The sequence below is a fragment of the Alternaria rosae genome (assembly GCF_020736505.1).
Source record: "Alternaria rosae strain MPI-PUGE-AT-0040 chromosome Unknown BKA58scaffold_2, whole genome shotgun sequence".
Lineage (NCBI taxonomy): Eukaryota > Fungi > Ascomycota > Dothideomycetes > Pleosporales > Pleosporaceae > Alternaria > Alternaria rosae.
The window spans coordinates 2,069,061-2,096,661 of NW_025763571.1; the positions used below are offsets into that span (position 1 = coordinate 2,069,061).

Consider the following 27,601-nt stretch of genomic DNA (forward strand, 5'->3'; position numbering starts at 1 on the left):
GCCGCAAAGGTAACCCCAAGAGGAAGCAACGAGGGACAGGGGAGATTGAAGATGGAGTCGTCGCGTTCGCGTGCAGTTGAGAAAGCTTGCGAGATGAATGCGTACCCATTGTACTATGGCAGACGTGTCGCGCCAACGCAGGTCTTGTCACGGGTGGGCCGTGAGGAAGCCCTAGAGCCCACTGCAAGCGATAACGTAATGTGGAAGAGGCGCGTCATGGCGACGTGAGGGCAAATCCAAACGGAGCAGCTTCATGGCAAGCTGGTGTAGTACAGTTGAAGCTCGACGAGCAATACAACCAGCAAAGCTTGAGTAGCTTCGAGACCGGGCAAGGCCTGCTTGGCACGATACACCAGAGCGTCGGAGCCGTAGAGCAGTCGACGGGTGGTGATGGCGACGCTGATGCCAAGAGCGGCGATTCTAGAGGGTAAAGTGGTTCACCAAAGATTGCGCAACTGTAGTGCGTCTCTGCCACGCTTAGCGAAGCGTCCTGCCCCTGCGTGGAACAAGTGGATGCAGTGGATGCAGTGGATGCATGTGTGAGGAGCAAAGGGACAGAGATTGTAGATACGCGGCATGCGCAACAGAAGGTAGATACGGGCGGAGGATACCCTGGGACGGGCAGCGGGAGCAATGCTACGCTGACCTGACGGCGGTTGCGTAGTCGCAGGGCCTGCGTGCGGGTGGTGGGTGTTGTGGTTCTAGACATGAGGAAGCCGCGACAGGGCCGCGTCAACACGGCCCAAAGCGGTAAGCGCGAGTCGTCGTCGTCTTGCCCCATCCCTCAATCAATTACCCTCGTCCGCACCTGTCCAACCCACGACTCCACCACCTATCGACGACCCAACCCGTCAACCAGCGCTGTCGAGCCGCCTGCACGAGAGAAAGAGACTTCCAGCTCTCTTCGCGCCCACGACACGCAGAATTCCCAGAATATCTGCCTGTGGCTGTCTCGTTGCTGCGCCGCCGCATCATCGGGCTGTGCACTGCCAATCCGCAGCCGGTCGACCACGCTATACACCCACGACACCCGTCACCCGCCCACGACCTTCCTGACCCGCCATCACCGCGCACAACGACATTGCGACTGCAGCTCGCACCCGCCCACGATGGAATACAACAACAGCGCCCACCGCGCTCAGCAGCCCCAGCATGTCGACACGGACAGGCTGGCGGCCGACATGACGGAGCAGTTTCGTCAGGTCCTCAGCACCAAGCGCATGAACGAACTCACATCACGCTCATCTCAATCGCGCTCCTCATCACCCGCACCGAGAGATTTCGGCACTCCACAGCCGCCGCCATCGCAGTCTGCCCCGCCGACGTACGCTTCCATCAGGAACATCCCCCTCGTCCCTGAGGCGCCTCGCGATGCGCGATCCCTCCGCTTCAAGAACATGCTGCACTCACTCTCCAACATGCCCGTTCGATGGGAGAACCCTGGACTCCTCGATGAGGCTCTTCGCGTCATCCCGCTCGAGCAGATCTACAACGAGGCCGAGGAGGAGAGCCAAATACTGCAGGCCGAGGCCGAGAGCATGGCTGCTGGCAAGAAGGCTGCCTGGGGCTACCAAGACTGCGTTGTCCGCGCACTCCTCCGATGGTTCAAGCGATCCTTCTTCTCCTGGGTCAACAACCCACCGTGCTCGCGATGCTACTCACCAACCGTTGCCGTCGGCATCACTCCACCACTACCCGACGAGCAAGCCCGTGGCGCCAACCAGGTAGAGGCTTACCAATGCTCCCACGAGGCCTGCAAAAACTACGAGCGCTTCCCACGATACAACGACGCATTCGTCCTGCTGCAGACACGCAAAGGCCGATGTGGCGAGTGGGCCAATTGCTTCAGCATGCTCTGCCGCGCCGTCGGCTCAAGAGTACGCTGGGTTTGGAACGCAGAGGACCACGTCTGGACCGAAGTCTACTCTGTGCACCGCAAGCGATGGGTACACGTAGACGCCTGCGAAGAGGCATGGGACAAGCCCCGGTTATACACTGATGGTACGTTGCTCCTTCCATACCCACACCTTTTCATCTGCTAACCATCTACTCAGGCTGGGGCAAGAAGCTCTCCTACTGCATCGCCTTCTCGGCTGACGGTGCCATGGATGTCACCCGTCGGTACGTCCGCGACGCCAAGCACGCTGCTGAGCGCAACCGCGCCCCAGAGGCAGTCCTCCTCCACATCATGGATGAGATCAGAGCAACACGACGTGCCAACATGTCCAAGCAGGACAAGTTCCGTCTGCAGGGTGAAGACATCCGCGAAGCCAAGGAGCTCCGCCAGAGCGTCATCTCATCCATTGCACACGCTGTCAGCAAGCTCAAGCCAGAGGACATTATCAACGCTCAAGTCACTCGCCGCCTAGACCCTGATGCCCAGAAGGCACTAGAGGGCCGCATGAGCGGAAACGCCCAATGGATACGAGCGCGCGGCGAGGGTGGTCAGGGTCAACAGAACCAGCAAGACCCTCGAAACCAGCACCCGCGCTGAAAGCATCCGCCACCCCACCTTCCATTCACCACTCCCGGTATCTTTCCATCGCGCCATGCCTACAACGTAAGCCGAGTCAGCAAAGTGCGCTGCACCTAGCTCTCGAGCATGTAGAGCCCGATAGAAGACGAGATACCCTTCCGACATACCCCCGCAACATTCGTTACGCGGACGACACTCCCGCTTGTATAACATAGAGTCTGGAATTCTTGGTCATTTCGATTCATTTGCGCCGGCGTTCCAGGAGCAGCACGCAAGAGACACGCGATATCTTTTAATGTCTGCACCCACCTCGGCAGAGGCTTTTCTATTGTTCCCGCATCACTTTGGCGACCGATTTCACTGCTTTGTTGCATTCTTCACTTCATCTTTCCGTGTGCACGCGGGGTTTTGCGGCACTGTTTATACCATTTTGCCATTTTGGATCACGACTTGCGATATCTCCTATGTCTTTTCTGTATGTTTACGAGCATTTTGGCACTTGTACGCACGACGTATGAGCTTCACGTTTAGGTATTCGTCGCACTGCACAGTTTTGAGAATTGGAGGTGTTGTACACGGGCGGTGTGGGGATCCGTGGCAGAGAGCTGATGTGTACGGCGTAAGAGGGGTCGACGCGCGTCCCGCCCAAGATGCAGAGCTTACTGCAGCCTTGGGGCGGTGGATGCAAGATAGAAAATCAGAGCCAGATTGGCCATGTTTCTGCAAACCACATGAACAGTTCATCTCAACAGCTTGCGTGATTGTGACATTGTGCGCGACTAGGGCGGAAGCTGATCAAAGTCGGTATGTGAAAGATTTGCGGGGACGCGCGTTAAGAGTACGCAGGCTGGGTCAGGAACATGGCAAGTCATCTCCAGGGTCCACCCTTCGACATTGAAACATGCATTCCACACACGTCAAACGGAGGAAGAAACCATGATGCAAGAAAGCAAACGTCATGTCTCATAGCAACCATTCTCTCGAACATCTCACTCCAGCGAGAACGAGCGATGGCACGAATCATGCACGATCAGCATCGTGACAGGCGGGCCGTTCGTTTCTCCAGCTCTTTCCAGATGAGGTTAGCGTGCGATGCTGTGCAGAGGAAATGTCTAAAAATAACGAAGAAATCAAGTGTGTGATGACCGTCAGGCCCTACGCCAAGTGATTCTCGAAGTTCAGTGACGAGGAGTTTTGAGGCTCTGTCGCTGTGCCTCTGCAAAGTTTTGTCGACTTAGGTCAGTTTAGGCGTGGACCCAAGGCAGTGGTGGTTGGTAATTGTGCGAGGTACTGCCGTCGTTCTTCCGGATGCTGTCTTGTCGGGTGGGGTTTGGCCGAGCTGACGGTACGGGGAGGAGGGCTGACCTGAAACGGCTATATCAGGTTTTGTCCTTGATAATCAAGTATATGTTTGGAGTGTTGGATAAGTCAAGAATGCAATTCTGGAATCGGAGCTGTGCATCCCGCAGTGATTGAGGCACATTGCCATCTGTTCAAGCATCAACTGCTCACAAGACACTCTCATGGCCTCAATACCGACATAGCACCGTACTCAGGCCTGGCAACACGCATTCTCGCCGGCAGTGCTTTGCGAATGCCAACAGCACACGCACTATCATCCGCAGCAAAGTTGTGTCAGCACTCTTAGGCCATCACAATCCACATCAGTCGCAAGCCCACTGAGGCTGGTGAAGGCTAACCCAGGATCAGCCACTTAGGTCCCGCCGCGCACAGACCCTATGACCCCAAGCTGTGTGGCCGCTCAGCCCCCTTCGGCTGGGCACTTTGCCTTGCGCATTTCAGCTCCGCGTTTGAGGTGGTTTGTACAAAAGCTTGTGGCGGCCCACTGGATTGTCGCACTCATCGTTCTGTCGTTTGACGTCTAGCCTTGTCCACCTTAATCACATCCACGGGTGACTCCACTACCACCGCGGATTCACGATCGCTACTACCAGCCTGTTGACTCTGTTTCTTGAGTGACATCAGTCAGCCTTACTCGGTTCCCGCTAAATACCAAACCAACCACAACCACAACCACAACCGCAAACATGGGCAAAGTCGGGCGCTTCGCGTGTATCCTCACGCCTATGTGCCTTACCCTCGCATCCTTAATATGCTTCATCATCGTCATGCTAGGGCAGACGCCATGGTCTGGCAACAACGCACCCGCAACAGCCTTGGGGCGCGATCTCTACTTCTTCAAGGTACGTCTTCCCCCAGCCTTGCGCACGAATACAACTAACACCACGGCAGGCAGACACAAGTAAACTAGTCGAGAACCCCGAGAACTTTCTGGACAAGATACCCGACGGCATCACACCTGATGCGGCGAAGAACTTCCTCGACGCCCTCCGAGGCAAGATGGACTCCAAGGAACTCAAGGACTTCTACCAAGTCGGCCTCTTCTCCTACTGCGAGGGCGAGAAGGATGCAGAATCTGGCAAGGAAACCATCACCTACTGCTCTGCGCGCAAGTTCCAGTTCCACTTTGATCCCCTCGCCATCTGGCAGATGAACGGCACCAACATCCAGGAGGTCCTCGGCGACAAGTACGACAGCGGCATGAACGCGTACAAGAAGGCTGCTGGCTGGATGAACTGGGCTTTTGTCATTACAATCACCCTCACGGCTGTCGAGTTTGTCATTGGTTTCTTTGCCATCTTCTCGCGATGGGGTAGCCTTGTTACTACTGTCGTGTCTACCGTACGTCTCCTTTTTCCACCCCCAAATCACATTTCATTCCCATACTAACAACCCCAGGCACAAACTCTCTTCGCCATCGCCGCCGCCGGCACCGCGACAGCCATCTACGGCACCATAACCGGCGTTTTCAAGACGGTCCTTGAGCCCTACAACATCGGCGCTTCCATGGGTAGCCAGATGCTCTCTGTCCTCTGGCTCGCCGTCGCCTTCTCCATCGGCTCTGGTTTCTTCTGGCTCATCAGTGTATGCTGCTGCAGCGGAAAGAGCAGCCACAAGAAGATGGTTGTTGAGAAGACACCGTACACATACGAGAGGGTGGCCTCGCCGGCGTTTGGCCAGCAGGGTCACCAGATGCAACAGTGGCCTAGCAGCCAGAAGCAGACGCCGCCTTCGGGGCAGCCTACCGCTTATGAGCCGTTTAGATCGCGCGTCTAAGTGGTGGAAAGCGTTGGATGAGTAGGTTGAAGAAGTATTGTAGGAGTGAAGATGCTGGTTCTTTGACGACATGTACGACCATTTTATGGGAATCTTTCTGGGTTACTTGTATACCCCATGGCGTTTACTATAGCATTTTCGTGATTTGGCCCGATGTGGCTTTGGGGTTTGGGTAGCTTTGATATACTGAAATGGATAACATCAAATACCATTTACATCAATATCAAGTCAAACATCTTCGTTGTCAGATTCCCTTTGTAAAGTGTACTGCTAAGTCATGTTGAAGCAAGGTCGTTTCCCAAACTGTAATTTCGCTACCTACCTTTCCTGTGAACTCTTCATCTTCCGGCAAGACAATACACTGAATGTGAACATCTGCATGTTAGCATAACTGCATCACAACTCACAAGAAGCGAGCATCATCGTAGTTAAGAACGCAACAAAGCAAGCGCGGAGAACCAAAAGTTCCAAATAAAACATGGCCAATTCATCGCATCAGATTAGGTATCTCTCTTTGTACATCTACCCGCTCCTATAAATCCGCCAACTATGCCAACATACACGTCTCTTACTGCTCATGCGTACCCACAAACCTCGGCGGGAGATCCAAATCCCAACTCGGCCGTTCCACAAGCACCACCTCTGGCGCATGGAAACTGTCATCACCGCTAATGGGTACAATGCCGAGTATAGGGCGGTACTTGAATGTGTGCCACCAAGGCTCATTCCGCTTACTTTGTTCGACTGCTCCGACTTCTCCTCCGCCATTGACCATATCCTCTGCTGTTTCGCCATTCGTTTGCTCAACCCCTTCTTGTGTGTTTGCTCTCCGTAGGATGGTCAGGGGTTGGCTGGTGTTCTCCACATCATCGTCGTCTTCGGCATCAGCTTTGCGTCGTACGGCGTTGACGTCCATCCACTTCTGTCGTCCAGCTTTGTCTGCATTGTCGCTCTGGAACTTGCGCATCTTGGTGATGGGGGCTTCTTTCTGAGGGACTGCGTCACCGGCACCGCTGTTGTTCTTGAGAGCGTCGCGCTTCCGCTTCTTTCCTGCGTGGTCGGTATCGGAGATTGTGAAGTCTTTGGTCAGGTCGAACATGAACAGCCACTTCTCGCCGTATAGCCATATCCGTTGTTGGGATTCTGTTACATCCCAGATGCAGCCCTTTGCGGGGAGGTCGACTTGTTTGTACTCGTGGGGATAGCTGGAGGGTGGGTTTCGTCTTGACCATTCTGACAGGCGGCCGGACATGACATCGAAGAGGTAGAGCTGGTGCTCGGCAGAGACCAGCAGAAGTCGGTAGTCCGCGGTAGGTAGCTCGTGCGAGTGGGGATGAGGGTTATGTCTTGTTGGGTGTACCGCGGGGTTGCCATTAGGCTCTGGCCGGTCGGAGGCGTCGGAGCTGGGCTGGAAGGAGAGCAAGACAGGCGTCGAATCGAGTCGGGGGAGCAAGTGACCAGATGGGTTTCGTATCCAATGCTGACCTAGGTAGGTTATTTGTTCCCGTGATTCTTCCTCGTCATCGGAGTCATCGTCGTCGTTGGCAGCAGGTGTAGTGTCGTCGATGTCGATCTCTGGTGCAGTCGTGTCCTCATTCCCTTCCATGACCCATGTATCGACATAGCCAGCCAAATCAACGACAGCGAAAACGTTACCATCCTTGGAGAAGTCGGCATGAGCAATGGATCGTTCATAAGCTCCCGAGGGCCCGCTGAGAGAACTCTGGGTGGACATATCGCGATCAAGTCGGTAGAGGTGCTGTACTTTCTCGAGTGCGCGAGGTGCATCTGCAGGATCATCCGTCCGCACGATTCTGACCAGCTGAATTTCGTCTGTCGCCATGACCGCTGCGAGCCATTTGCCGTTAGATGACAGCTTAAGAGTCTTTGCGCCGGAGATAGACGGCATCTCTAGCCTGCGTACACGCACGGCTCCTGCGTGCTGTAATAGGTGGAATAGCTTTACTGTGCTAGCTGTTGCCACGGCGAGGAGTCCACCGTCTCTGGAGATAGACACGGAGATGATATTCTCTTCTCCCTGCAGAGCAAGGCGCGCAACCACCTTGGGCTTCTCCGTACCATCATCTTGAGGCTTGACGCGCCATATCCGTACCTCGGTGCTCCACCAGCTGACTAGTAACCTTGCCTCGGGAGCGCTCGTTAACGGAGGAGTAGGGGGCAATGCTGGAAGACCTCGACTAAGCTCCTTGCCAAATGTGCGGATCGGGACGACGATGGGCTGGGTGTCGATACCTGACATGCATGTTAGTTGTAACCTCAGCAAGATGAGCAACATTTCATACCTCCAGTAACCACCACGCTCAGCTTGTTGCCCTCGTACGTTGTCATGGCTTTGACATCGTGCTCGTGATGTCTCTGGTGTGACACCTTTCGCCATTTTCCACTCTGTCCTTGAGCCTGACCCTTCTTGCTTGTGTAAAAACAGGTGCGGCGATCCATCCCTGCACTGAAGATGCTCGTTCCATCGTGAGTCACGGCGAGATCGAGTACGTCCGCTTCGTGCCCAGATATCCTCTGTGTTTGACTGTAGTTCTTGCCACTGTAGATTCGAATGTCACCAGTAGAATCTCCCGATACAAAGTCGCCGTTTGAAAGACATTTGACCTTCCACACGAGTATCTCCTTGGGTCCACCATGGGGGCCGCTTCCCAGAGAGATGTTCCGAATTACATTTCCACTCCTTGTGTCGAAGACCCGGATCATGCTGTCGGCAAAACCTGCCAATACTGTATGCTGGTCCTTGTAGGTGATGCTGAGGGCACGCGCCTTCTTGTTCGTAGCGCGAGAGACGAAGCGCTCAAAGGTGAGATCGTTATCGTCGGTAGATAGAAGGACAATCGTGCCGTCAGCGCAGCCTGCGACAAGCTTCTGACACGAACCGCTCTGCTCATTCGCAGCACCCTTGGCCGCACTCTTCCTTGGCTGTGCAGCAAAGCACCAGACCTCGCTGTGGTTACCGTCCGAATGGCGCGCCGGAAGGCCTGTTGTGAGATCCCACTCTGTGACACTGCTTGAGTACCCGATGCTGAAGAGTCGCAGACGACCAGGCGCCACCTTGCCGTGCGCATCGCGTGTATCTGGCTCTTGGGTCCATGCTAGACCTTCAACACTCCTGTCTTTGCCGCCATAGAAGACCTTCTCTTGGAGCCAGGAGCCTCTTGCAGGGTTCCATATCTCGATGTTTCCGTTTGCGCGTCCAATCGCTAGTCTCAGAGAAGCAGGATCTTGCTGTCCGTGTTCAGCTTCCGGGTGCGAGAAGGCGAGCGCGTTGATTGCAGATGGCGGGTACGGCACGAAGCGGGATCGGTGGATATCCATGGTGAATTTCGGGGCTTTGATCAAGCCAGAGAATGTGTGAAGCTGCGCGTACGTCTATAAGGGAGCGCTAGCATTACGATACTACACTCATGGTGACGGAAGAGCTCAGTCGCGAACTTCTCTCGAACTCTTGGCGAGCCGACTTTGACTTTTCGGTGGGTCCAAAGCCCGGAGAAACATTCTTCCATATCACCGACGACCTCCGCATCACCTCCGCACCACCCTCATGATGCTTCCAGTTCAATCGGGTTCTGTTGGCTCAACGTCTCTCAGCAAAGGCATTTTATTATTTACAAAGACACCTGAATATGATTAATCACGATTAGGACCCTCCAACCTCGTCGAGTCGGACACTCGGCGCCCTCGTACCACACGCTCCGATCCGCCCTTGCTCAACGCTAGAACCTGTTCTTCCTGTCTGCAAGAACACATTCCATACAAGCATGCAGTGCGATGAGTCCATCGGAAGATACGTAGTTCTCGCTATCTTGCAGGTGGCAGCGAAGGGCACGCAACGTTGCCTGCAGCTTCAGGGGCTTCGAAGTCGAGGGGCCACTACTATTCGTGGACGGAGCACGACACATGCTGCTGCAAGCCTTCATCGCTGCTACGCCGGTGTGGACGAGTCGATGCGGCGATGGAGGAACAAATACGCACAAGAAAGACTCCTGGTGAACACTGGTACTTCTGGTAGCAGCATGCCATAAAGGAGCTCATTCTATGAGTGGCTTCCCCTAGCACGAAGAACCGTCTTAAAGGTACCTGTACATTGCGTTCCGCACATATGTTTTGAAAACAAAATACACTGTGATTGTCTCCAAGGCGGAGATTACGTGTTGGGTGCAACTCATGTAGGACGTGCTTTCTCGTCAACGCGGGATATGATGGACCTCAACAAGCATTTGTTCAACTTTCGATGTGAAGTATTTTCTATCATACGGTGACTTTGCGACAAATCAAGATACTGTAAAATTTACGTCGAAGCGAGTGTGTCGCATGTGGCTTGCTGACAGAACGTTGCACTATTATTCCGGTGGTCCAAAACTGTCTCAAGTCTTCTGACAAGTCGTATGTTGGAGATTGCTCCGGTAATATTGCGCGAGTCAAAACTAGCTTTACCGGGCCATGTGCGGACCAAACTCAATGTTTTCATGCTCGCGTCATGAAGAAACCGTTTGCAGAAGCGTTGGCACGTTAACGCTCATCGGGGAAATGCATCCCTTCGCACGGGTGGAGGCTGCATTGTTGCGCCGCAACGATGTTGGTGTTACTTTTTGGTTGAATTATTGGCGAAGCTTTGATACACGACTTGACTTGTTCAGATCCTTTGCGCAATAATAGTAACATAAGGATCTCCAGGGGCTGGCTTGAGATGGCAACTCCGCCTAGACCCAGGTACTGGGCTGAGTCAAGACGACCTTCAGGTCTAGTCTTTCCTAAGGTTTCATGGTCGGTGACAATCGTGGAAGCCGGCACGCACGCGGTACGCGTTGAACGTGTGACGCGTGAACACCCAAGGGGCTTTGCAAGACCCAAGACGCACTGAGAAGCAAATATCGGGATGATCTCGCGATGAAGCAGAGGTCCAACCTTGGAAATTTCAAGGCGAGAGCTTGGACCGTCCGGCGGGGTATGTCGTTATCGCGGCGGGCCTCATCGTCCGTGGAACGCAAGTCAGTGACGCCGTGCAAAAAGACTGGTTGCAACCGCAGGATCCGTTACTGCTCGTGGTGCTTGATGCAGAAGATCGGATGTTGAGTATTGAAAAATATAGTGTGGTCCCGCAGCCACAGCCAGAGACGTTGAAAAGTTTGCTCGTCGCCGTCGTGCAAGCATGCACAGATCTTCTGACAAGTGCATGCGGTGTCCGGGTAACGCTTTTAAGCGATGAAGCTTCAGATTAGCATGCTTCTATGACGAGATACACGCAGCACCCGGTCACAGTTCTGCGGGCCTCGGCACAGCGTTGCTGCGGAAAGCAATTGACATTTTGTCATACCGACAATCTTTCTCCTCACGAGGTCCGCTTCTTGAAAGAAAAGTCGGAGCAAATTTGCTGACAATGAGCTGGATGTGAGGATCGGCCCACTTGAAGGCTGTCCAGCGCCGTGAGAGCGTCCGACCGAGGCAGGTGTGCACGGAGTAAGATCAGAAAATAGCCTGGGTTTGTCGCGTGCGCACAGCTCAGGTACTTTAAGACGCGTTTCTTCGCGACTGTGACATAATGCCTGGAACCCGGACGTGCTGAGGTGCATTGGTGGCTGGCGATGGTACAGTTACGGATGTCGGCTGGCCACTAGCTGCAGCAACGACGTGAAGCACTATGTTAGAGCAGGCTTCAATGCGGAGTTGCCGGGTTAGGATCTTCCTTTTTTACTCAGATGATGAACGCGAAAGATCACGCTAAGATCCGTCGTCGCGAGATGATGGGCCCAGCCGCCTGTCAATAGCCGAAGCCGAATCACAGCACGCCTGCGAAGGGAGTTGCGAAACGGCCGTGGATTGTGATGATGCAGTTGGACGGCGAAGCTAGATGGGTTTGGCAGGTGAACTATCAGCAGCATCACGATGTCGATAGACTTCGCCGTTCTCGCGATCCTCACTTCAGTTGTGGAGTTCGGCCGTATATGCTTGCCCGACGTGGAGACGGTTGTTACTCTGTGATGCGGCCGCGCAGAGCTGAGGCTCGCTAAGTCTGAGGCGCACCTAACTTACTCAAGATCGTACATGCATGAACGCGTCTGCGCACATGTTTGCGTCAACTCGCTTTTGCAACATCGAAGCGCTGCCAGAAGTGACTCGCTTGCATGCGGCACGACCGCACCTCGTAATAGGAGGACGGATCCTATAAGCAAACCCCGCCATAAATCCTGCTGGTCAGCAAGGGAAGGTCAAGTCCGGACTATGGCTGATTTCTAGAAACTATGCGGTGGAGGCTTGCCAAACCCACGGACCTGCGCACAGCAAGTTAGGAGAATTGGCAATCTCAGCAGCTAACTTAGGCTCCGACACGCGTTGCTAGTCGATGCTACTAAACACGTGGATCATCGGGCAGAGGAACTAGCAACTACTATCGTCGAAACACCACGGGCATTACGAAACGATGAGTCCAACGGTCAGGCTTGAGGCTTCGGTACGGGGTCTGTGTCGCACAGAATATGTCGTGCCAGGGTCCCCTCTTGAGTAATTTACCATGCAGATAATGGTGAGCAGAGGGTGCGGTGTCGGCCAAGGCTCACGAGTCTCCAGAATTTACTCCTGAGTTTCTGAGATTTGCCATGTGGAGCCGTGATGCGGATGTCGAGGACGCGACAGAGGCGACCTTGGGCGGTGATGGCGGTGCGACGCGTGACAAGGATGCAGCGTGCCGACAGGCGTCTTCTGCAGCTTTGATGCGCTCCAACAAAGGAGGAGGAGCCTTCAGCCTCTCCTAATGGGCTAATTATGACATGACCTCAGCTTCCTATAGCATGCCAGGGGAACCACGACTCTGGAGCAGGCATGTTTGGGATGCAAGCAGCGAGAGCGGCGGCCACCTCGCCCTATGCAGGTCTTGGCCGTGTGCAAAGCAAGTTGTTTCCTGTGCGCGCGAGGGCGACATTGGACAGCGATCGTAGGCTATCCTGCAACCTTGTATAGCTGCATGAGTGGCCTCACCGGCGCCCTGGCAGGGCTCTAATTCGAGCGGGGCCAGGCGAAGATTACAGCCACGGCGCTGCTCAGAGCGTCGGTGCCGCGTTGAGAAAAGCAAGTGCAGCAGCGAGTGTTGGTGCGAGCAGAATGAAGTCAGTCCTACGCTGCAGTCAGGCCGAGTGTGCAGATGGGCGGGCACAGCAGCGGGTGCGCGCGACCGCGACGGGAGCAGCACCGCACTGGGGCTGGGTGTGGTGGTGATGGTTGCGGAAGACACGGGACTAGGACGCGTTCAATGAGCGTGTTCCTGGCCGAAGCTTCCCAGACGCAAAAACGCCATGGTTGATCCACAATGGGGCACGACGGCGGCGGAATACGCATCGGCTGGCTGGGCGCTGTGGGCGTATCAAGTTCCCTGTTCCCATGCTGTGCGAGTTGCCGTGTGTCAGATGCGGTTAGCGGCAACCTCCTAGGGCTTTGCTCGCCCAGTCGTTTTCTCCAAGCTACGTCCGTCTGTATCGTGCTCTCCTCTCACCTCCTCTCTCACTTCTCATATCCCTCTTTCACCACGGTCGAGCACGGAGAAACTTTGGATTTGATGTGGTGCTGAGTGTTTCGGCTCCTATCTTTCCATAAAACTCCCCATCTCCTGCTCTCGGTCCCCTCAACCCGACCGCCGTCTCTCCTCGAATAGGATCGTGAAGAGTCCAGACTCCCTGTACCTTCCGCCCTCATTCATCCGCCGACCTCCTACCTCGTCTCTCGCTGGACGTAGAGATAGCTGAGAACACGAACTCGCTGTACTCTAGTCCTTCGCTCTCTACACAGCTATCCACCCGATACCTGTACCATCAGCCTCGTGTATGACGATTGAGCTATCATCTCGGTAGGTCACTTGTTCCTTGTTTCTTGATTCCGGACTTTTCCAACGATGTCGGCTGTGCTCACCCGAAGAATCTCCGGACCACTGGACTCGACAAAGAAGGCACAACCATCGAAGAACATTGGGATGGTATTAGAAACATTGCGGACATGAACTGGAGAGTGGGACGAGGACGACATGCAAGGACAGCATTGATTTGAGGGTCGGACGTCTGTGTGGGTGAAGAAGGGGTACGGACAAAACGTGTTCAGCCACGAACCCAACCATCGGGTTACTGTCTCAGCAACCTCGTAAAGAAACCGCCTCGCCGGAACTGCCACGCTTCACCCCAGTATTGCGCGTTCTCGAATCCCGATGTCCTGTGACGTCTGCTCTCTCACTCATGTCTAGGAACGATGGATATGGATACGGAGTGCAGCAGTGGCCGATATAACAGTCGTGTGCTCCTTGGCAGCTTGGCTTCGTTATCGTGGTAGCTCAGACGTCGCTATACACCATCCCGCCAGATCTCCACAGTTCTTCACTGTCGTTCACCGCCTCGTCCCGTCCTCGCTATGGCCTCAATTCGACTAGCGACCAAGACCCTTACCTAAATGGGTCTGACCCACTACTCAGGGCATAACTTTTCGTTCTGATCAACTGCTAACATATCTTTCTCATAGATTGTCTACTACTAGCTGTACCTACTTCCTCAGCGCCGAAAAGGACTTGCACTGTTCGTACTCACCATCGTCAACGCCATCTTTCGACCCAAGGCTTACACATCAGCCTAGATCTTAGTCGCCAGTACCCTCGACGATATACCTCTAGCCCGGCGGACTCGTTAGCTCGTGCTCTGCCCTACGACATCTCCTTTCACTAAGGGATATACGAGACCGCGTCAATCAGTCTTCTGGATGAAATCTGCGCCTTCTTCGACCTTTTCCGCTCGTGTTTTTGTACACTCCATTCGCTCACTACACTAATTGTATTAATTCTGCAAAGGTATGGATATCTGTTGGGTTCTGGACGGGGAACTTCCGCTAACGAGATCTCTCCAGCTCTGTATAACAACACATTCGACCCTCAGCACTAGAGGATCGCCGACTACAGACCTTCTTTTTACATACCAGCTAATCACACTCTTTGTACCTGTTGCCTTTCAGGCTGCCACTCTCTAATCCGGCTCATCATTCGAAGCTGTCCACTCACTAAACCCCTTAAACCCGAACCGACCACGTCTATCCCGGAGACCTGACGATACTACCCGATACACACCGACCACATCAACATGGCGTACCACCAACAACAACAACAACAACAATCGCGCTACGGCCAGTGCGACTCCTACTTTGTAGAGTCACACGATGATGGCATCTATGCCATGCGAGCTGAGGCCAGAGAACGCCACCGAGCTGTGTCCAAGATGCAACAACGAGCCATCGCTGAAGAGTTATCAAGGATGACCGCTGATGAATACCAAGAAGACATCATGCAACACATGATCCACATGGAAGGACAAACCCTCCCAGACGTCAACTCCATCGACATCCAGACCGAGATCCAGTGGTTCATGCGCCCTTACCTCCTCGACTTCTTGGTCGAAGCTCACGCTGCCTTCCAGTTGTTGCCCGAGACCCTCTTCCTGGCTGTCAACCTCCTCGACCGCTACTGCTCCCGCCGCGTTGTCTACAAGCGTCATTACCAGCTCGTTGGTTGCGCAGCCCTCCTCATTGCCGCCAAGTACGGTGACAAGAAGGACCGCGTACCCACCGTGCGGGAATTGAAGTCTATGTGCTGCTCTCTCTACGACGACGAGATGTTCACTCAGATGGAATGGCACGTTCTGCAAACTCTGAACTGGATGATCGGCCACACCACAGTAGACGCATTCCTCCAGATCGCCCTCTCAGAAGCCCCATACGATGCCGAGGTTGAGCACATGGCTCTTTACATTGCCGAGATCGCTCTCTTCCACAAGGAGTTCGTCTCCACAAGGCCATCAGTCCTCGCCCGATCCGCCCTTGCCCTTGCGAGATGCGTCCTGTCCCGACCCCAAGCACGCAACACCGACTGGTCTGGTGCTTACGACCCTCAAACAGTTATCGGTCTGTCCAACCACCTGTATCAGCCATCCCCGGTACTTTCCCGCAAGTATGCCTCTATGCATCTGTCCACTGTGTCCGCCACCGTCGAAGAGTTCCTGCAAAGACAGGCGCAGATCGCGCGCCGCCAGGCTGCCCCTCCCACACCACCCCCGACCGTCACCATCGAGGAGCCCAAGCCCGTCCCCAATGTCAGCGCTTACCCGCAGACGCCAAACAAGAACCCATACAGCTCCGTCATGCAGAACGGATGCCCTACCCCACCGATCACCCCTGAGGGAGAGCATTTTACGTATGGCCATGTTGTCAAGTCACAACCTCAGTCTATGTATCCCACGACACCCACTCCGGAGCACCAGTCCACCATGCAACATCAGGGTCAATACTTCCACAACCAATACCTCCATGTTTAAAAGATCACCGCGCCAGGCAGTGGCTATTCTTTACCACTGTCGAAAAACTCAACTGCCATGGACTGTCATGATCACATCCATCGCGCTCCGTTGTACCAAAAATACTCGTATGAGCGTCTTAGCAGGTCATTTCTTCCAGCATTTACAAGCGTCTTGTTACTGTTATATTGCGATATCAAAGACGTCACTTTTCTGTTTCGAGCATTTCTTTTGTTAGGTCCGACCAAAATTTACCGGTCGTCTGCTGCCATTCGCATGGCAATAGCCTGCGGTGGCCAGTGGAGCCCAGATCAGGTCGAGCACCCTTTCTTCTTGGATATAAAGTCCATCTAATACGGGTTGTTTGATCTGTTCTGCAGCATGTGGGGAGGATAAGCGGCTACAGGCTGAAATTGGAAATACACAAGCCAGCACAATCAGGCTCACTCGCAACTGTTGTTTGCTTACGCGAGCCGAGATACCCTTCCTTTCTCAATCCAAAACTTTTTTCGGACACCTCATTTGTTCACGGTTGTCTAGTTTCCTTTTGCATATGCGGTGGAACGGTGAAAAAGTGTTGAAGTGATGTGGGCGTGTTGTTGCAAGCTCATCAGATTGTTACTGGCCAGCCGGGCTGGAAGGGCTACGAAGAGCGTCAATAGTATAGAAACGGTCGCCCAAAAATTGAGGAATTGGTCTTCCATGCTCGCTTTCGCCCTGGTATCCCATTGTTTATGTGTTTCATCATGCGATATTCTTGGTGATATATGTTGGGCGAGTGGATGCTATACAGTCCACGCCGCAGGGTACACCCGCTCGCCGCATGTTTCACAGCAAGCAATGCGATCTCAGTTGCTTAAGATTGCCTTGCTCTGCTCATTGAAGCACGTAGACCCTCCTTTACTCAACTGCAAACGCTGGCGAGTATGCCTCTAGTAAGTATTACACGGCGCTTGTGTGATCCTATCAGCGCTTCTAGCTACTAACCGCCCCAGATCTCCATTACTACCGCAAACTCGTCTACAGCAGGCTACAAACTGCTCTCACCCTATACCGACGATGATACTACGTTCGCACACAACACGCTGTGTCCGCGTTATGCCGAGTCTGACCCCACGTCTGCGCCGCCATCCCCTGCGTCCGTAGAGTCCTTCGAAATATTGGACAGCATACCTTGGCGGAGAGGCTACATAGCCCTGGACAACCATGGAAGGCAAAGCGGCAATACACTACGGAGTCGGTGGATGAGGAACAAAGTTCGCGCTATGGTGCTACTTTTGCTCCTCACTTTGCTTGTAGCTGGTTGCGTGCTAGGTGGATACATGACAATCAAGCATGGGAAAAGCAAATCCAGCACAGACGCCGCATGATGATGCATACGTACAGAAAGGCGGCAAATGGGTGAATCATTACTCAGATTCGAAAACTGGAAATCGACGATTATCCCCAGCCTCGCCGTTTCGGCATGCGCATCGTCAGGAAACCAGTGGATGTGGCGTTGTCCGGAGTACCCGACAGCAAATCCCGTGCAAGGAAGGCCCCTTGACACAGCCAGCCACGTCTCCGCAGGAAGAGGCAAATAACAGCTTTGGGCGACAAAGGAAGGTGCGCTGTATGTCAGACGGGTCGTTGAGCTCGACAAGGGATCAACGCGGTACGCTTAGTGTTGAGGCGGGATCAGCTCACTGGGACGCGATTTGGTGTGTTGCAGATTGCGATGCGTTGGCCGCAGGGAGTGGCTGGGGTAGCCCTACGGTTCGCGGGATAAAGTCCGGCTAGGCATTTAGAAACGCAGTCACGCGGCTACGAGCGTGTAGAGCATAGGTTCGAGAAATCTGAAGAACTTGAGTTCGGTCTAAGATGCGATAGGATGCGTTTAGTGATGTCCTGTTGTAGACGTCCTTTGGAGGTTCACTATCGTCGCTCACGTGCACCCTATCTTATCGCAACATCGCGATACCGCACGTTGAAAGTCACACCAACGGCACACCATAATCTCACTCTTCACCAACTGTTCAGCGATGCAAAGACTAATACACCATGACTTCAACTGAGCCTTAATTCGATGTCTAACATCGACAGCAGCACGCCACTGCTCACAAGCCTTGCGACACCGTCCTTGCCGTCATCTCGCAGTCCGTCCCCAATGCCGTTTCCTACTCGCAAGCGTGCAATATGGCCCCTGGTGCTTCTCTTGCTCCTAGTCCAGCTATCCTCTGTTTTGTACACATTACCACTCAATCGAGTGATAGAGTTGCGGCTGTGTAAAGAATTTTATCAAAAGCATGATGTGTCTGTCATTCTACCAGATGGCTCAATACCGGAGCTGTTGTGCAAAATTAAAGATGTTCAGAGGAAGTTGGCATGGTTACAAGGCAGTATGGAGACGATGAATGTTATTTTTGGTACGTGATTGATGAGTTTGTAGTAGCCATGCGTGCTGATACCATTTATTCCAGACTTCGTCGTGACCATACCGTTCAGCTTCATCGCGGAGAAGTGGGGCGTCAGTACTGTGCTATGGTGCAACCTTGTCCCACGGATTGTGATGAGTGCATGGGCCATTGTTGTCGGTACGTATCCTCCCAATAAGAACTACCTACGTACTTTGATCGCTACATCTCATGAGAATAATTTATCTTGTAACAAGACAACTCTAAACTATGTCAGGAAATTTTCCACGTCTTCTACCAACAGAATCCATCCTTACAGGCTCGATCTTCAATATCCTAGGAGGCGAGTGCGTCTTCCAGTCAACAATCTTTACACTAACTTCGGCTTTGACGAGCGAGTATGTTCAGCGGTGCGTATACATCCTTCCATGTAGAGGAACTTGCTGAGTATCCACAGAGCATCCTACTTCTCCTACATCAGTTCAACATCATACATCGTCTCCTTCATGGGCCCAACCCTAGCCGCATTCATCATGAGCAAGAACCTCTGGCTGCCCTTCTGGCTCAACATCGGCCTCCTCCTCTGCGCAATACCAACGATTAGCTTATTGCCCAACACCACGTCATCTCCACACAAGATCACCAGCTCCGAATCACCAAGCGATAACGAAACCGAGGAATCCGGACCCCTCCTCGACAACACCGACTCCATCCCGACCCACTATACCACCGCCTTCAACCCCTCACCCGGCATCTACCGCACCATCACCCAGACCATCTTTCAACTCCTCCACCTAGTCCTCGGCCGCCGCAACTTCCAAATCCTACTAACAACCCTCTTCTTCACCGCCCTAGCAAGTTCCGACACAAAACTCCTCGTCCAATACATTTCCAAACGCTACAACTGGACGTTCGCACAAGCGGGCTACCTCCTCTCAGCCAAAGCGCTCGTAAACCTTACGTTGCTTGTTGTAGTCGTCCCCCGACTTATCCGCACGTCGATATCGGCGAAAGCTGTTCGGGGCGATGACGTTAGGTTGAATGTGTTGGGGGCGAGGGTAAGTATTGCGGTGTCAGTGCTGGGTGTGCTTTGTATAGCTGTGGCGGGGAAGTTTTGGATGTTGCTTACTGGTACGTTTTCATCTTGCAGTCTGGTGATTCGTGGATGATGTGAGCTGATGTTTCCAGCGCTCATTATTTATGCCTTGGGTTCTGCTCTGCCTGTGTTCACCATGTCGCTGGTTAAGTCGCCGCTTGTCGCACTGGAGCATTCTGATGCGCAGGACTTTAGTATCGTCATGTTGACTAAAACACTTGGATCTTTGGTTGGCGCGCCACTGATGACGGTTCTGTGGGTTAAGGCTATTGAGTGGGGAGGTGCGGGATTGGGGTTTCCGTATGTGGTATCTTGTGTAAGTGAACATTCCCTATATCAGGGCGCATACTAAACGATCCTTCAGGGTCTGTATATATGTGCATTCACCACTTTCACGCGATTGCGCACTTAACGGTACAAAAACTACTATGGGTAATAGAATTTATGTACATTGGAAGCATACTTGTTTGGAAAGAAGGTTGTCTAAGTATTTGTATACCTCGCCCCATTGTCCATCCAACTACTCATCTCATACCGACCGGACATGCCCTCGCTCTCCCCACTCCCCCTCCCCGGATCCATAACCCTATCCCTTAGAGAATCTCTCACGGACTCATGACTCACAAGCCTGCCTTCACTTCCAGCGGAGTCTCTCTCTCTCCTCGCCATAACTCTCGCCCCCGCGCCATCCATATCGTTGCCGAAATCCCTCTCCATGACCATCTCCTCTTTGTCCAGCATCTCTGTCACACCCCTCCCGTTTCCATGGACGATGATGCGTGTCTTGTTCAAAGAGTGTTTGACTGGCTGTTTCGCGTTGAAGATGTCACTGATTTCCTCGAGGGTGCGGCGACGTGTTTCGACAAAGAAGAAGTAGATGATGATGAATTCGAACATATCCCAGAAGATGAACAGGAAGTAGTACTGTGGGGAAAGATTAGCGGGATCTATAAGTTGACGAAGTGCTCAGACATACCTTCCATCCTGCGCCTGAAAACGCAATTCCAGTAACAAAGGTATTGTAGAAGTTTGCAATGTTGACCCAGAAGTTGTAAAACGCCATCCCTTTGGCTCTGGATTCATAACGTAGACACTCGACAGGATACAGCTGCTGCAACGGCGTGTAACCCGTCGAATAAACAAAGCCGAAGATGAAGAAGAACGCGATGACTGCTCTTGCCTGCCCGATCCTCTTGATTTCGGGTGTTCCAGTTTCGCCATCGTAGATTGGCTTTCCGTCTGGTCCCATTTTGAGATTGGTGGCAACTAGGGCGCAAACAATGGTGAGGATGCCAACGAGCAGGGCGGTGGAGACGAGGAGTTGGGGTCGGCGGCCCCAAGAGTCGGTGTAGACGGCGCCAAACACTGCGCCGGCAAATGAAACAACATTTTGCATTCCATTGTAGAGGAGGCGTGTGTGATTGTTGGCTATGCCAGCGCCCTGAAGTATAGTTGGGTAGTAGTAGGATACGGGGCCGTTGCCTGACCACTGTCCAAAAAACGCCATGCAGACTACTAACATCGTTCTGTACCGAGCCTCTCGTGAGTTGAAGAGTTCGCGGTAGTCCCACCATCTCTTATCTGATCCTGTGACACTAATGTCTTCGACCATCTCTTTGTACTCCAGCTTGACGATAGGCGAATCGCGGTTACCCTCACCATGGAAACGTGCCATGGTATCCAGGGCTTCCTCATGTCGGTCATTTGCGATGAGCCATCTAGGTGTTTCTGGCAGAAACGGCGAGCTCACAAACACAATACCGGCGAATATCATCTGGAGCCATATCGGAAGACGCCAGGATTGTGATCCGGGGATGGTGTTTGTCCCGTACGGTACGAAAGTGCCTGGAATACCGCCGACGTACCAGAACGTATTGAAGATTCCCGTGCAAATGCCACGGTAGGATGGGTGTGCCATCTCAGACACATAAGCGGGACCAGCGGTCGAAGTAATAGCGACGCCAAAACCGAGGACGAAGCGACCGCCCATGAAACCTCCTAGGTTAGAGCATGATGCTTGGATGCAAGCGCCGATTATGATGATCGAGGTACCAATACACATTCCCCATTTTCTCCCTCTAAAGTCCGTGGCGGGGCCAGCAACGAATGAACCGACGAGATTACCAATGGTGTAAATGGCGTAGACGATTCCGGTAGCGGGAGTTCCCTTGGTCTGGTCGAAGCCGAAATAGGTACGGTACTGAGGGTAACTGTTGATAGCCCCCATGAGCGATCCATCGTATCCGTTGATACAAGAGTTGAGTGTGGCGATTAAGAGGCAGAGATACAGCTAATACACCGTCAGCATTATGCTTGCAGAACGCTTCTGTTATCCCTACTTTGAACATAGCCTTTGTCCATGGCCGGACATTAGCCTTGGCCGTTGCATCAGCAAAAGCAACGTTCTGCACTTGGCGAACTTGCGTCGAGCTGCTGCGCTCGGTATGCGAAGTGTGCACATCCCTCTTGTGGCGGTAATCCATGTCGACACAGGCTCACCAAAGGGAACACAATACTATTGTTGAAATGAATTGAACAATGAAGTCGTCCTCAAGCCCAAGGTAACGGACAGCATGGCCCACGCATCAGCATTCGACAGACAGAAACACCGCGGAGCTGCGAGTGCGGACGCAAGGTACAGTAATATATTCCGTCGCCCATCCACGCGACCAAGGAATCCAGATCGCCTCGCCAGTAAAACAGCGTGAGCTATACATCCCCGTCCTTAAAGCGCAGCCTCGCATGCATGTGGCACAGTGCAGGGGGTCCCGAGGGCCCGTGTAGCGCATGATGACCGGGTATTTGCAGACCTGCGGATTCGCTTAAGTCTGGGGAGAAAGCAATGATTGGACTCTATGCTGATGGCTAAGATGAGAGGCTTGGAAGTGTGGTGACCATTTCGCATGCTGCTCAAGGACATGTAGCTTATGCGACAGCTTTCTGACTGTGTGTCAGTTGGTGTTGGTGGAGGCGCATCCCGCATGTTGGTGGTAAAGCCTTTGTACCAAATGGAAGTATTCTGTTCCAGAGACTGAGACCCAGCGGAAGCATGGAAGAGTCAAGGAAGTCACCGAGGCCGCCCATTCGTACTATGCCGCAATCCTTCGCTTCGCGAGTGCCTGGCGTTCTGACACAGGGCAGATGCAGGCGTCATTACACGCCCTTGTGAGACCCGAGCCGCTGGATTGCAGTATCGACGGCGAGAGAGACGTTTTACCATCTGCGGTACAACCGTGATAATATGGCTCAAGAGTTGTTGCCCATGTTGATGTTTGCGAAAGATGAAGTCTAGAAGACTGGCCTGCCGCCCTCCACCCGCAAACCGAGCTAGCGGACCGAACAATCCGGGGAACGCAGGGGGAGGTGCGACCCGCTGTCCAGAACACTTGAGCCGTCCTCAGCTTTTCTTCGCGACAATTGCACCGAGAAATGTTTTACGCTCACGAGGAAAGCATCTACAGCTAGCAGTGATCATTCAACCAGCCACCTTTCAGCTGCAGTCTTGTCGCTGCATGCCAGCCCCGCTCGCCACTGCTGGGCCTCTTAATATACTCATATTGAGCTCCACCTCCACTACCGACATAGTATGCCAGCGGTTCCTGAAAGACCAGGGATCTTCGTGTCGTGTGATCCTCCATACCTTCTTCCGGGTTCTGGAAGCCAATACATATCTCTCTCATTACATCACCACTTGCGCACGCTAGAGTCATTAATATCAAAGATAAACCCTCTGGCTATTATACATGCATCCTAGTCTAAAAGGCGACGGGGAAAGGTGGCTTTAGAAGCCTCCCTATAACCTATGATGAATGCAAAAGCTACCGTCCTCCACTACGACGTCCAATCGCTGATAGGCTGATAGTACAGAAACATACTGCTCACTCTCACGTCCGACGTCGCTTACTCGTCGTCGTCCGGGTTCGTGTCGGACTCGTAGATAAATTCACCCGGAGTCGAAGCCTCGGCCTCGCCCTCATCCACCATGTTATCACTGACCGGCGCTGCAGCGGTTGTTACTGATAAGCCTTCTGGTCCTTGATCTCCTGAAGAGCCCGACGCACCAGGGGCAGGGGCAGGCACGGCCTTCTTTACCTTGAGCTCTAGGAGCGTCTTCGGTTCTGAAGGCTTGGTGTCTGTGAGAAGAATGACACCGAGTGTTGGCTGGTGATGGGTTAGCTTAAAGATCTTCAGCGTGGTGACCAAATGACTAACCTTCTTCACTGGTACATATCGTTCGCTTGGGAAGCTGATGTACTTCACTTGCGGCGGCAGTACACGCGACATGTTCTCCAGCTCGTAGCCAACCTTCTCCTTTTCAACCTTCTTCTTTGGAGACTCCACATTTTGAGCACCGTCAGCCTTCTCGCCATCTTCCTTCTTAGGGTCCTCGTCTACGTCCATCTTGTCGTCGTCCGCAGGCTTGGGTGTGGTAGGAGTGTGGTCCACATCCATGCTTTCCCTCCGCTTTTGGCGCTCCTTTACCATCCGTCGTCTCTTATCTTGAGCGGTGGTCGATAGGACTGCGGTCTTGATCTTCTCGGGCGCCTCTTCTGCCTTGACCTCTGCGTCGGGCGGGTAATCGAACATGCTTGGCCTAGTGTTGCTGTGGAACTTGAACGAAGGGATCTCCAACTCCTGGTCTAGACCAATGACGGCGGTAGACGTGAAACTCAGCGAGAGGAAGTGAGTCAGAGGGAACCAATACCAGTACTGGGTGAAGACGGCCATACCGACGATGGCCGCCATGTTCAGGTTGCCGGTCGGCGTCTGCAAACCGATTGTGCAATTTCTACCTCCGGCATCAATGATACCCAGGGCAAGAGCAGCACCGAACTTGGCCATAGCATCCTCGTGGCGATCGCTCACCACCTTGGCGAGCTGCTTTCGGATAGATGCTACCTTGGGGTTCATTGCCTCGTTTTGCTGTACCATAATCATGGACAGCGCAATCAAAGCACCTTGTCGGACGAAGTCGGTCGAGTCCTTCATCATTGGCTCCAACAGATCTACGGCCTCTGGGAGACCAGTTCCCGCACAAGCAATACCTAGAGCCATGGTGGCTCCGTATCGCACATGTGGGTTGTATGACTCTGCGAGAAGCTCGACCATGCGGGGAACACTGCCTGGCTTCCTGAAGAGGATGAAACCCAAGCTCATGACTGCAACTCTTCGTACATCATCGCTTACATCACTGACGGCAACGTGAAGTAACCTTCGGACGGCCTTGTTACTGCCTGTGCCACAGTACGCCAGAGCAATGGTCATGATACCTCCGTATCGCAGGGTTGGGTCTGGGTCGTCAAGGAGACCATTGATGAGCTCGTCAGCAGCCTCTTGTCGACCGTACATGATGAGTGCCATGCCCATGGCTAGACCACGAACAATCTTCTCGTGCTGCGTGTCGTGCGCGTACTGGATCATGTCTTCGAGTGCCTTGATGTTGCCAGTGCCGAGCATGACAAGACCCATGGAGAGACCGACAGCCTCACCGTTGATGGCAGAGTCTGTGTACAGGACGTTCTTGAAGGCCTCGAAGATCTCCTCGGAGCCAGTGGCCATGCCAGCAACACCAAGACCGAGCGCACCACCATGCTGGATGACCTCTTCAGATGCGTTCTGGAACTGCTTCAGGAGGAGATCGAGAACGTTGGATCCGTGGTTCGCGTAGATCAAACCAAGAGCGTATAGTGATCCACCCTGCTCGTAATGAGAGCCCGATGAGACACTGTCCTTGGGCAGGTAAGGCTCAAGAAGCTTTTGCCCTTGTGTGATGTTGCCGCGGTGGATGACACCGAGAGCAGCGGTTGCGGAGAACTTGGACCAGTTGACTGCCTTTCCTAGCCATTCCAGGTTCTCGCGGAAGAAGGTGTCGTTAGTAGTGCCAGCATTCATGAAAGCGTTTGCGAATGTGACACTGGAGTGGAAGATGGAGTTCCTGGCCTCTAAGCTGTCGCGGACCTTGTTGAGCACAGCCTTGTCTGTGCGGTTGTTCCTGTACAGGAACTCGAGGTTGAGCTCGATGCTCTTGGTTCCGCGGAGAATGTAGCGGACGTTGTTGTAGACCTTGACCTCATCTTCACTCGCCTGGTCACCCTTTGAGTTGCTAGTATCCACATCTGCGAGCAGAGAGTCCGACTCGCCCGCATCTGAGGGTTTCTGCGCGTCCTCCTTCTCAGCCTCCGGCAGCTCTTCCATGATCTTTGTGAGGAACTCTTGTGTGCCGTTCTCGTATAGGTCGAAGGAGATCTGGTATGCGACTGCGCGAGACTTGTCATCTCCTCGCTCAATCAGCTGCCGAATGAGCTTTGAAGCCAGCGAGTGCTGGTTGAGGTACACCACGCACTTGGCGATGGAGAAGTAGTCGGGGTTCGGGATTTGGTCATCGTTGAGGAGATCCAGGATTAGGCGGAGGATCTCGTTCCTCAGACCTCGCTCTTGCACCACGTTCATGCAAATGTCGAGAACGTACTCCATCAGGTCCTCGCTCTGTGCGGAGGGCTGCGCGGGCTTCTTACCCTGCTTCTTTCCGTCCTGGCTTGCGCGAACAATCGACTCGCGCAGAACATCGAGATTCCGCGCTTCGATGGCGATTCCAACGACCTGCTTGTAGTTGCCGCTCTCGTAGCAGCTCTCGAATATCCGCCGTACAGTGCTGTGGAGGTTCTTTTGCACGTTTCGCTGCAACACCATCGGGGTGGGGTGGGCCCCCGGTACGCCGGCATTGCCTCCTCCGGGCAGTGTAGGGTCAAATGTCGACGAGTCTTCCCTAGAGAGAAGCGACTTTGAGGGTAACGCGGACTGGGAGAAGGGCGTTATCGGTGAAGCGAGACTGGCTGCAGTGCTCGCACCTCCTGCCGCGTTCCCGGAGAAGGATGTGCTCAGTTGAGGAGGGGCCTGGCTCGCCTTGCTGACCGGTGTCGGGGGGTTGTGCATGACGGACAGCGCAATGTACGTATCTAAGCATTTGGCTAGAAAAAGCAAGTTAGCAAACTGTTCTTGCAGTCCGATGAGCCCGCTGTTTCAGCCCATGATGGAGGTAAATATGAGCTGAATGGGAAGCTCGGTTGTCCGCGGTGTCTTACCCAGTATTGTTTCCTCGAACTCGGCTGCCTTGTGGATGTCGAAGAGCTTGCCCGCGCCTAGGGCGAAGACCATGCTCTCGTTGTACTCTTGCAGCTGGTAGTATACCTTGGCGGCTACCAGAGCGGCCAGCTCTCGCTCGGGGAACGAGTCGTCTTCGTAGAGCGCCTCACTATGACGCACCCATGTTAGCAGCTGTTTTGATGGCGATATGGCTATGAGAGCGCGTAGTGGCTCAACTAGAGTCCTTACATTTGACTGACAGAGCCCGCGACCTCTGGCCACAGCAGATCGATCTCCTCATTCAGCCGCTGGAGGGCGAACGAGCGCAGGGCCGGATCGGGTTCCGAGAGGAAGCCGACGACACCGGCGGCGGACGTGAGGCCAACCATTGTATTGTGTCTTGCGGGAGCAATGTATGGCTTCGTGTAGTGGGACAGCCGTCCGCGTTGGTGGTGCAAGAGGGAGCTGTTGTTGCGGAAGTGGGTAGAAGCGTATGGAGCTGCGCTGTGGCGCCTGCGGCTTGCCTGAGGTCAAAGGATAATCTGAGGCAGTGCTGCGGCGGACTCTATCGTGACGGTCGCAGTGAAAGAGGGACGGGAAGATGGAGGGTGGGTGGTTGATGGGGGATGGCGTGGCGCCCTTGTGGTGTTCGGGGAATCGTGTACGTGATGGTCTAAACAGTAGCTCGTGAGTTTCGGAAGCGGCGACCCTGGTCCACTTTGAGCATGACATAATACGCTACCGGCGCATCACTCCTACGATAAGCTCCGGACTTCCACGTCACTTTGAACATGCACTTGGATGGCCGTCTGCATGGTACGAACAGGGGCAGAACAACTCATCTCATCCTATTTAACCATTCAAGTGGAAAAATGAACACCTCTAGGGGTATCTTGTACGGGGTAATAGAAGTGACCTAGACGTCTACATTGTCTGGTGATTCTGTTAAATTTGGTTTGTATACTGATGTAGCCTGCAGAGCACCTGTTTAGCTTCTTCCTCCTATGGAGTGCCCTGAAGTCTACATCTGCATAAAATCATGAATTTACTAACATCCCAAGGCAGTGTAGTTTCTTGGGCTGGT

The 27,601-nt window shown here is 53.6% G+C and overlaps 9 protein-coding genes across 9 annotated transcripts; 6 read left to right on the plus strand and 3 right to left on the minus strand.

Annotated features, from left to right (window-relative positions):
- Nucleotides 1-1,109: 1,109 nt before the first annotated feature.
- On the plus strand, nucleotides 1,110-2,494 carry BKA58DRAFT_309580 (uncharacterized protein; the record flags this gene model as incomplete). The annotated part of the gene is made up of 2 exons (XM_046167252.1): nucleotides 1,110-2,001; nucleotides 2,055-2,494. The coding sequence occupies 2 exons, from the start codon at nucleotides 1,110-1,112 to the stop codon at nucleotides 2,492-2,494; spliced, it is 1,332 nt and encodes a 443-aa protein (XP_046029088.1).
- A 139-nt stretch (nucleotides 2,495-2,633) lies between these two features.
- On the plus strand, nucleotides 2,634-3,701 carry BKA58DRAFT_91966 (uncharacterized protein). Its single transcript, XM_046176195.1, has 2 exons — nucleotides 2,634-3,276; nucleotides 3,323-3,701. Exons 1-2 carry the CDS (start codon nucleotides 2,772-2,774, stop codon nucleotides 3,616-3,618), a joined length of 801 nt encoding a protein of 266 aa, XP_046029089.1. The 5' UTR covers nucleotides 2,634-2,771; the 3' UTR covers nucleotides 3,619-3,701.
- Nucleotides 3,702-4,324: 623 nt separating this feature from the next.
- BKA58DRAFT_91970 (uncharacterized protein) lies at nucleotides 4,325-6,073 on the plus strand. The gene is made up of 3 exons (XM_046176196.1): nucleotides 4,325-4,680; nucleotides 4,730-5,179; nucleotides 5,237-6,073. The coding sequence occupies exons 1-3, from the start codon at nucleotides 4,525-4,527 to the stop codon at nucleotides 5,612-5,614; spliced, it is 984 nt and encodes a 327-aa protein (XP_046029090.1). The 5' UTR covers nucleotides 4,325-4,524; the 3' UTR covers nucleotides 5,615-6,073.
- Nucleotides 6,074-6,088: 15 nt separating this feature from the next.
- Nucleotides 6,089-9,065, minus strand: BKA58DRAFT_376830 (WD40-repeat-containing domain protein). Its single transcript, XM_046169555.1, has 2 exons — nucleotides 7,918-9,065; nucleotides 6,089-7,867 (listed from the first exon to the last, which is right to left on the minus strand). Exons 1-2 carry the CDS (start codon nucleotides 8,951-8,953, stop codon nucleotides 6,183-6,185), a joined length of 2,721 nt encoding a protein of 906 aa, XP_046029091.1. The 5' UTR covers nucleotides 8,954-9,065; the 3' UTR covers nucleotides 6,089-6,182.
- Nucleotides 9,066-14,269: 5,204 nt separating this feature from the next.
- On the plus strand, nucleotides 14,270-16,248 carry BKA58DRAFT_92022 (G1/S-specific cyclin CLN2). The gene is made up of 2 exons (XM_046176197.1): nucleotides 14,270-14,453; nucleotides 14,510-16,248. The coding sequence occupies exon 2, from the start codon at nucleotides 14,740-14,742 to the stop codon at nucleotides 15,964-15,966; it is 1,227 nt and encodes a 408-aa protein (XP_046029092.1). The 5' UTR covers nucleotides 14,270-14,453; nucleotides 14,510-14,739; the 3' UTR covers nucleotides 15,967-16,248.
- A 623-nt stretch (nucleotides 16,249-16,871) lies between these two features.
- On the plus strand, nucleotides 16,872-17,315 carry BKA58DRAFT_435968 (uncharacterized protein; the record flags this gene model as incomplete). Its single annotated transcript, XM_046173383.1, has 2 exons — nucleotides 16,872-16,880; nucleotides 16,941-17,315. 2 exons carry the CDS (start codon nucleotides 16,872-16,874, stop codon nucleotides 17,313-17,315), a joined length of 384 nt encoding a protein of 127 aa, XP_046029093.1.
- A 695-nt stretch (nucleotides 17,316-18,010) lies between these two features.
- BKA58DRAFT_408838 (major facilitator superfamily domain-containing protein) lies at nucleotides 18,011-19,786 on the plus strand (the record flags this gene model as incomplete). Its single annotated transcript, XM_046172117.1, has 5 exons — nucleotides 18,011-18,350; nucleotides 18,405-18,518; nucleotides 18,616-18,748; nucleotides 18,796-19,469; nucleotides 19,527-19,786. 5 exons carry the CDS (start codon nucleotides 18,011-18,013, stop codon nucleotides 19,784-19,786), a joined length of 1,521 nt encoding a protein of 506 aa, XP_046029094.1.
- Nucleotides 19,713-22,038, minus strand: BKA58DRAFT_92033 (uncharacterized protein). The gene is made up of 3 exons (XM_046176198.1): nucleotides 21,774-22,038; nucleotides 20,411-21,724; nucleotides 19,713-20,358 (listed from the first exon to the last, which is right to left on the minus strand). The coding sequence occupies exons 1-3, from the start codon at nucleotides 21,915-21,917 to the stop codon at nucleotides 19,918-19,920; spliced, it is 1,899 nt and encodes a 632-aa protein (XP_046029095.1). The 5' UTR covers nucleotides 21,918-22,038; the 3' UTR covers nucleotides 19,713-19,917.
- Nucleotides 22,039-23,239: 1,201 nt separating this feature from the next.
- BKA58DRAFT_92152 (armadillo-type protein) lies at nucleotides 23,240-26,994 on the minus strand. The gene is made up of 4 exons (XM_046176199.1): nucleotides 26,767-26,994; nucleotides 26,517-26,686; nucleotides 23,647-26,402; nucleotides 23,240-23,595 (listed from the first exon to the last, which is right to left on the minus strand). Exons 1-4 carry the CDS (start codon nucleotides 26,904-26,906, stop codon nucleotides 23,335-23,337), a joined length of 3,327 nt encoding a protein of 1,108 aa, XP_046029096.1. The 5' UTR covers nucleotides 26,907-26,994; the 3' UTR covers nucleotides 23,240-23,334.
- Nucleotides 26,995-27,601: the final 607 nt, after the last annotated feature.

Excerpts from the sequence above, each read along its gene's own strand:
- BKA58DRAFT_92152 (XM_046176199.1), bottom strand. The coding sequence starts at position 26,906 with ATGGTTGGCCTCACGTCCGCCGCCGGTGTCGTCGGCTTCCTCTCGGAA. Across the intron at positions 26,403-26,516 it reads GTTCGAGGAAACAATACTGG|CCAAATGCTTAGATACGTAC; the intron begins GTAAGACACCGC and ends TGCTTTTTCTAG. Across the intron at positions 23,596-23,646 it reads GATATGTACCAGTGAAGAAG|CCAACACTCGGTGTCATTCT; the intron begins GTTAGTCATTTG and ends ACCCATCACCAG.
- BKA58DRAFT_376830 (XM_046169555.1), bottom strand. The coding sequence starts at position 8,953 with ATGGATATCCACCGATCCCGCTTCGTGCCGTACCCGCCATCTGCAATC. Across the intron at positions 7,868-7,917 it reads GAGCGTGGTGGTTACTGGAG|GTATCGACACCCAGCCCATC; the intron begins GTATGAAATGTT and ends CATGCATGTCAG.
- BKA58DRAFT_92022 (XM_046176197.1), top strand. The coding sequence starts at position 14,740 with ATGGCGTACCACCAACAACAACAACAACAACAATCGCGCTACGGCCAG.
- BKA58DRAFT_92033 (XM_046176198.1), bottom strand. The coding sequence starts at position 21,917 with ATGGATTACCGCCACAAGAGGGATGTGCACACTTCGCATACCGAGCGC. Across the intron at positions 21,725-21,773 it reads GGACAAAGGCTATGTTCAAA|CTGTATCTCTGCCTCTTAAT; the intron begins GTAGGGATAACA and ends ACGGTGTATTAG. Across the intron at positions 20,359-20,410 it reads TTTCAGGCGCAGGATGGAAG|TACTACTTCCTGTTCATCTT; the intron begins GTATGTCTGAGC and ends CTTTCCCCACAG.
- BKA58DRAFT_91970 (XM_046176196.1), top strand. The coding sequence starts at position 4,525 with ATGGGCAAAGTCGGGCGCTTCGCGTGTATCCTCACGCCTATGTGCCTT. Across the intron at positions 4,681-4,729 it reads GCGATCTCTACTTCTTCAAG|GCAGACACAAGTAAACTAGT; the intron begins GTACGTCTTCCC and ends ACACCACGGCAG. Across the intron at positions 5,180-5,236 it reads TTACTACTGTCGTGTCTACC|GCACAAACTCTCTTCGCCAT; the intron begins GTACGTCTCCTT and ends TAACAACCCCAG.
- BKA58DRAFT_91966 (XM_046176195.1), top strand. The coding sequence starts at position 2,772 with ATGTCTGCACCCACCTCGGCAGAGGCTTTTCTATTGTTCCCGCATCAC. Across the intron at positions 3,277-3,322 it reads TAGGGCGGAAGCTGATCAAA|GCTGGGTCAGGAACATGGCA; the intron begins GTCGGTATGTGA and ends AAGAGTACGCAG.